Source organism: Octopus bimaculoides, chromosome 20 (genome assembly GCF_001194135.2).
Source record: "Octopus bimaculoides isolate UCB-OBI-ISO-001 chromosome 20, ASM119413v2, whole genome shotgun sequence".
NCBI classification, from domain to species: Eukaryota; Metazoa; Mollusca; class Cephalopoda; order Octopoda; family Octopodidae; genus Octopus; species Octopus bimaculoides.
The window spans coordinates 36530657-36538486 of NC_069000.1; the positions used below are offsets into that span (position 1 = coordinate 36530657).

Sequence of the window (7830 nt, forward strand, 5' to 3'; positions counted from 1 at the left end):
TTAAGTTCAGATAATACTTTCGTAAGTGCTAAACATTCTTGTGATTTGTCAGATAATTTCTCTTCTAGTTCCTTCACTATTTCATTCTCCTCCATCTTTTTTTCTTTAAGTTGAGATAATTCTTCAGAAAGAGCTAAACATTCTTGTGATTTCTCAGACAATTTCTCTTCTAGTTCTTTCACTATTTCATTTTCTTCAATCTTTCTTTCTTTAAGTTCAGACAATTCTCTGGAATGTGCTAAACATTCTTGCGATTTTTCAGACAATTTCTCTTCTAGTTCCTTTACTGTTACACTCTCCTCCATTTTTCCTTCTTTAAGTTCAGACAATACTTTGGTAAGAGCTAAACATTCTTGCGATTTGTCAGAGAATTTCTCTTCTAGTTCTTTCACTATTTCACTTTCTTCAATCTTTCTTTCTTTAAGTTCAGAAAACTCTTTGCCAAGAACAGAACATTCTTCTGACTTCTCAGACAATTTCATTTCTAGTTCCTTTACTGTTACACTTTCCTCCATTTTCCCTTCCTTAAGTTCAGACAATACTTTCGTAAGAGCTAAACATTCTTGCGATTTGTCAGAGAATTTTTCTTCTAGTTCTTTCAGTATTTCACTTTCTTCAATCTTTCTTTCTTTAAGTTCAGACAATTCTCTGGAATGTGCTGAACATTCTTCTGACTTCTCAGACAATTTCTGTTCTAGTTCTTTCACTATTTCACTCTCCTCTCTTTTTCCTTCCTTAAGTTCAGACAATTCTTTGGAAAGAGAACATTCTTCTGACTTCTCACACAATTTCTCTTCTAGTTCCTTTACTGTTACACTTTCCTCCATTTTTCCTTCTTTAAGTTCAGATAATACTTTGGTAAGTGCTAAACATTCTTGCGATTTCTCAGAGAATTTTTCTTCTAGTTCCTTCACTATTTCACTTTCTTCAATCTTTCTTTCTTTAAGCTCAGACAATTCTCTGGAATGTGCTGAACATTCTTCTGACTTCTCAGACAATTTCTGTTCTAGTTCTTTCACTATTTCACTCTCCTCTCTTTTTCCTTCCTTAAGTTCAGACAATTCTTTGGAAAGAGCAGAACATTCTTCTGACTTCTCACACAATTTCTCTTCTAGTTCCTTTACTGTTACACTCTCCTCCATTTTCTCTTCCTTAAGTTCAGATAATACTTTCGTAAGTGCTAAACATTCTTGTGATTTGTCAGATAATTTCTCTTCTAGTTCCTTCAGTATTTCACTCTCCTCCATCTTTTTTTCTTTAAGTTGAGATAATTCTTCAGAAAGAGCTAAACATTCTTCTGACTTCTCAGACAATTTCACTTCTAGTTCTTTCACTATTTCACTTTCTTCAATCTTTCTTTCTTTAAGCTCAGACAATTCTTTGGAAAGAGCAGAACATTCTTCTGATTTCTCAGACAATTCCTCTTCCAGTTCTTTTACTGTCTTGTTCAGCTCTATATTTCTTCTTTCAAGCTCAGAGAATTCTCTGGAATGCACTAAACATTCTTGTGATTTAGCAGATAACTTTTCTTCAATTTCTTTTAATCTTTCATCCATCTCACTCTCTTTAATTTCAGGAAGCTCTGTTAATCTTTCATTTTCACCCATCTTTCTTTCTTTCAGTAAAGACAATTCTTTGGAGAGAAATAAGCACTCTTGTGATTTGGCAGAAAAGTTCTCTTCAAGTTCTTTTATCATTTCACTATCCTGTGCCCTAAGATCAAGTTCTGCAGCTAAATTATGGCATTCATCAACCTTAGTTTGCAGTTCTTTTTGACAAAGATTCAATTTATTATCAAGACTGATAAAACCAGCATTCTCAGCAGTAAGTCTCTCTAATGAGTCTTTCAAATTAGAATTATCTCTCTTCAGTTCATTAATGTAAGTCAGTTTTGATTTTAATTCTTTTCTGAGTTCTATAATGTCATCTTCATTGATGTCAAAAGAATTTGGCTGTATATTATCAGTATGTCCTGAATTAGATAAGTTTAGCTCTAGTCCATCATGAATTTCTTGTTTGGTAGATTGGAGATTTTCATCAGTAGAAAACAGCTGTTCTTCTTGCTCTGCATCTAATATATTAAAATCTCTTATTTCTTTCTCCAAAGTGACAAAATTTTGGATCTTAGATTCCGACGATTCAAATAGTAATCTATGTTTCTCTTTCAGATCATTCAACTCTTTCATTTTATGAGAAAGTTCACTTTTCAACAAGATAATATCTGCCTTCTCTTTACTCTCACCCTCTGATCTTCCAATTTCTTCAACAAGTACATCATATTCTAGAGCTTTGGATTCTAATCCTTGTAAATAACTTTGCAAAGCTTCTATTTCATTAGCTTTTTGTGTTTTATAATCAGAAAATTTTGATTCCATTTGGTTTAATTGTTCAACCAAATCTTCACATTGTTGTCTTTTAGCTTCTAATTCTGCTTTGTTTGAAAGTAACTCTCCTTTTAGGCAGTCATATTCTTGTTTGTCAAGTGTATGGTCTTTTGCCACTGAATTTAACTGATGCAAATTATTCTGTATCTGTAGATTCTCATCTTCAACAAGTTCTACACTTCCATGTTTGAGCCTTTCTAGCTCAGAGTCAGATTCATTGGAATTCTGTTGATTAACAATGATAGGGTTGGACCTCACTTCACTTACACTTTCAAAGGATTCTAATTTAATTTTGAGTGATGAACATTCTTTAGTTTTAATTTCAACTGCTTTTTTCAGAGAATTAATTTCATCCTTCAAAGAATGACATTCTTGAATTTTTTTATCTAGATTTGTTTGGCAATCAAGAAGCTGACTTTTGGATGGTAAGTCAGAAATATCACTTGAGTCAAAATCTTCAAGAGACATAATTAGGACATCAGAATCATCTTTATCATTATCTTTTGAGTTAACTTGATGAACAACTGAAAAAGATTTCCACTGACTCCTATCAGCAGAGTTTAAGCTCAAAGATTTTCTGATGCTGGTATCTAACTGTTCGATTTGTGAAAAATCTACATCTTTTTGAGCTAGTAAGTGTTCTCTGGTTTCTTTCAAAGATTTTTTCATATCTAAAACAACAAGATGAGCAATCTCCACATTTTGTTGCAATTTTGTACATTCTTCACCTTTTATTGCAAGTTCCTGTGAAATTTTATCCTTTTCTCTTAAAGTTGCTGCTAATTGCTCTTGAAGTTCAGAAAGAGCATCATTGTTATCTACTGGTGTTTTACCTTCTTCAGAAGTACTTAATTCAGGAATTTTACCATCTAATTGCACTTGCTGATCCACTGATGCTCTTGATAGATATGTTAGTTCTTCTGCTTTGAGTTTTAGTTTGTAGTTCAATTTTTCATTATCTTGCATAACTTTATCAAGTTGTGTCTTCAATTCAATGTATTCTTTATGCTCAAAAACAGGAGTTTTGTCCTGAACAAGTTGATTAAGCTTGTCATTTTCTGCAATCAATTTATCAAGTTGGAGTTTTTGTTCATTATTTTCCGATGATAAGAAAGTTATTTCTTCAGATTTACTTAGGATTTGCTCTTTTGCCATTTGAAGATCATGAGACATTTTCTGAACCTGGCTTTCCAGAATTTGGACTTGGGACTCCAAATTAAATATTTGATCATTAAGCTGGTTATAGTCAGCTCTTCGTGCAGATCGTGAAGCTGAACGACTAGTGATGTTGCTTAGATTCATTAACGGCCTATCTCCAGAATTACTACAACTGCTAGTATCTAACAAACTAGATCTTTGCGCATGCTGAAGTTCTTCTTCAAGACTCTTCACACGTTCTTGACTATTTTTCAGTTTAGACAGCAAGTACATATTTTCGGTTTCTTTACTTTCCACTTTTTGCATCAGTTCCATTTTTGAGTCAACGAAAGCTTTCACTTCTTTGTCATGATTCACTTTTTCTTCTTTCAGCTTTTGTCTCTCATTTTCAATCTTTTCTTCTTCCACCTGTAAGAACAAAGAAATACTTTCAATAAGATTCGTGTTACAGATAATTCTCCTATGATTACATTGTCTTCTGCGATGAAAGGATTGACTATTTCTGTACATCCACTCACACTTCATAACATACTCAGCAAAGAAAATAACCTTAATTCTCAACAGCCCCATTCATCTAATAATAAACAGGCATCATGTAAGCAATTGGAGGAAGTGGAAGTGTGAGGGAGAATATATACTTTCTTACTCTTAAATGATGATAAATAATAACGTATGGGTATACTTACACTCAATTTTATTCCGTCGCTGACACACTGTAACTCCAACTCAAGGAATTCCTTGGTTTCATCGTGATCATGGATAGAGAGGCGAGGTTTTTTAGTTGGGCTGTAAAGAAAGTTTATAAAACCAATTTTCAATGCAGTTTCACTACCACATACATTAAATACACCATTCTTCTTAAGAAGATGATAATCAATGTCTGCTTCATAATTTTCATAGTTCATGCATGCAAAGGAGAAGCAAGTACTGTCAATCCGACTGAATGGCACCTGGGACAAGTGTCTTCTGCTATAGTCCTGGGCCAACCACACACACACACAATGGGCTTCTTTTTATTTCCATCTATCAAGTCCGCTCACAAGGCCTTGGTCTGCCTGAGGCTATAATAGAAGACACTTGCCCAAGGTGCCATACAGTGGGACTGAACCTGGAACCATGTGATTGGGAAGCAAGCTTCTTACTACACAGCCATGCCTGCACCTAGATGTTGAATATCAATTAAAACAGAGTCAGTACACACACACACACACACACACACACACACACTCACGTTAAAAATATAGTCAAGAAAAGGTTAAAATAGATTTGGAAGTCTTACCTGGGCATATGAGACTCATTTTCTTTCATTGCTAACATATTCTTTAACATTTCATTTTCAAACTTCAGGAAATGTTCATTTTCATTCTGGAAAAATCAAAAAAAAAAAGCATTTCACAATACTGGGACAGGAATAAACAATTTGACCGTTTTGATACCAACCTGCCTGAAATACACTCCTGGTTCTATGATGAAAGTTTCTTTAATTGAAATCCTAAGCAACTTTTAGAAAACCTGCAGGGAGGTGTTGTTTCATCCAAGATCAGCTCTGATGTAGCATATGATGAATGGATGTTCTAGATGTAGTCATACCATATTTTTTCATACACAAATACATCTAAGAGTATTTGTATTCTTCCTATTTAAAGACGGCAGTATGTGATTTGTGAAGGAATAAGGGTGAATTTGGCTGCTATTTTTAGCAGGTTGAGTGACTACTTCGAGATTCTCTTTTGATGGTCTTACTTGTGCCAAGTACTGACAAGTCAAAGAATACAAACAAAAATACAAGATAACGAGAAAAGGAAAAACAAAAAATGGTTAAAAGAAGAGAAAGAATGCAAAAAATGACAATAAAGTAGAAAACTAAAAGATCCAACTTACTTCACACTCAGTTTGGACAGAACAGCTGACATAGTTAACAAGAGGTTTGCCATTGGAGATACGCTTCCAGTTATTACTGGTATCATTAATTTTGCTCTCATCATCAGACACTGAGGTTTCGGCAATGCTGTCAAGAAATCTCGCAGGAGTTCCACAAGTATCTGTGAAGGAAAAGGAACAGAGATTAGATTTTAGAGCTTTGTCTAGACCGGTGCTCCGCGAGACAAAGCTAGTTGTGTCACAGTGTAACCCGAATATAATTTCTACCTTATACTGTCCTCATCACTGACACACTCATCACCTTCTCCTCTGATGCTACTGTTTCCTTCCCCTCCCAATTTCCACCACTTTACCCATTCATATACAAACATGGAATAGCCCTACATCCCTTCCTACTCAATTGTCCCCTACAATCTAATTCACTCTCTCACCAACCCTTAACACTTCTTTACACTTCCCTCCTATAAGCATCATCCTCATCATCATCTAACATCTGTTTTCCATGCTGGCAAGGATCGGACAGTTTGACAGAAGCTGACCAAGTGAAGGCTGTTCAGGGCCCATGTATGTTTTGGCTTGTTTTCTACAGCAGAATCCCTGCCCTTCCTAACGCCAACCACTTTGCAGAGTGTACTGGGTGCTTTTACACAGCACCAGTACAGGTGCTTTTTACGAGGCACCAGCACTTACAAACCCGCAAGATTACAAACCCGCAAGATTACAAACCCGCAAGATTACAAACCCGCAAGATTACAAACCCGCAAGATTAGGGATGCTCAGCTGGAGAGGGTTATGTAACTCCAATAAGAACAGTCTTGGCCCCCTAAAAACCTTGAAACTTATGCTAGCATGGCAAAGGGTTCACCTACTCAACTGCCACCCCTTTATCATTACTACTTTATGTCCTATAACCATTAATTACTATCAGATTGCATCAATTTTTCTTTGTGTTTTCTAATTTTTAGATGTAACATCTGATTCAGTTTTATACAACCATTACATTTTAAAATGTAGGAAAAAAATTTAAAACCTGATATTGGTGTTTCAATTTTCCTCTTCAAAAGACCTGGACACCATGTCTTCCTCCGAATGATTCTTTGCTGAAAAGAAAAAATAAATTTCTAACACCAACCATTTTACAGAGTGTTTACAAGGTGCTTTGTTTACATGACACTGACACCAGTGAGGTGACCAGAATCTTTCAACTGACAGGGTTGTGATATTGAGAGAGGTGGTTTTTAAAGCCAGGTGATGAGACATTAAAAGAATGCCAGGAGGACTGGAACATGTGTCTTGTTGTGGGAGAGACACATGAAGGTACATAGTCGTTGGCACGATGTCGAGGGGTCCAGTTGATCCGATCAACGGAACAGCCTGCTCGTGAAATTAACGTGCAAGTGACTGAGCACTCCACAGACACGTGTACCCTTAACGTAGTTCTCGGGGATATTCAGCGTGACAAGGCTGACCCTTTGAATTACAGGCATAACAGAAACAGGAAGTAAGAGTGAGAGAAAGTTGTGGTGAAAGAGCTGGAGCCTCGTGGAGCTTTAGGTGTTTTCGCTCAATAAACACTCACAACACCTGGTCTGGGAATCGAAACCGCGATCCTATGACCGCAAGTCTGCTGCCCTAACCACTGGGCCATTGTGCCTCCTGTACATAGTTACCCCAGTGGGAAAAGAGATAAGATGGTGATAAAGACGTATCAGGGTATATCCTCAGTAACAGGAAGGGATCACTTGTATTTCTAATACAAACAGCACCAATGAAACGAAAACGTATGAGGTATGGTTGTGCAGTAAGAAGTTTGCTTCTAAACTACATGGTTCCAGGTTCAGTCCCACCATGTGACAACATGGACAAGTGGCTTCTTCTATAGCCCCAGGCCAACCAAAGTTTTGTGAGTGGATTTGGTACATGGAAACTGAAAGAGGTTGTCATATATAAATTTGCCCTGTCAGTATATAAATAACTATATATTTATAGTTGAAAGTTTATTGTCTGGAAATCTTCGGTCTTTGTTTTCTTTCTATTCACATGTATACATGTGTATATATATATTGTATAGCAAACCCAAGCAGTTTTGTTTATTTGTATCATTATCTCCATGTTTGCTCCCCTGGATTCCTCTTATGGCCACTCTTTACACTCCATGGACTTATCATCATCATCATCATCATCGTTTAACGTCCGCTTTCCATGCTAGCATGGGTTGGACGATTTGACTGAGGACTGGTGAAACCGGATGGCAACACCAGGCTCCAGTCTGATTTGGCAGAGTTTCTACAGCTGGATGCCCTTCCTAACGCCAACCACTCAGAGAGTGTAGTGGGTGCTTTTACGTGTCACCCGCACGAAAACGGCCACGCTCGAAATGGTGTCTTTTATGTGCCACCCGCACAAG

General features: G+C 36.5%; 1 protein-coding gene across 1 annotated transcript in view; it reads right to left on the reverse strand.

The window, feature by feature from the left end:
- The window catches only part of LOC106873870 (centromere-associated protein E), a 53424-nt gene that overhangs the window by 21397 nt on the left and 24197 nt on the right, over window positions 1–7830 (reverse strand). Inside the window, 5 exon segments of the mRNA XM_052974967.1 lie at window positions 1–3950; window positions 4229–4328; window positions 4822–4907; window positions 5424–5584; window positions 6454–6523. The exon segment at window positions 1–3950 is cut by the window's left edge and continues 4 nt beyond it. Of these exon segments, the coding sequence (XP_052830927.1) occupies window positions 1–3950; window positions 4229–4328; window positions 4822–4907; window positions 5424–5584; window positions 6454–6523 (4367 nt within the window).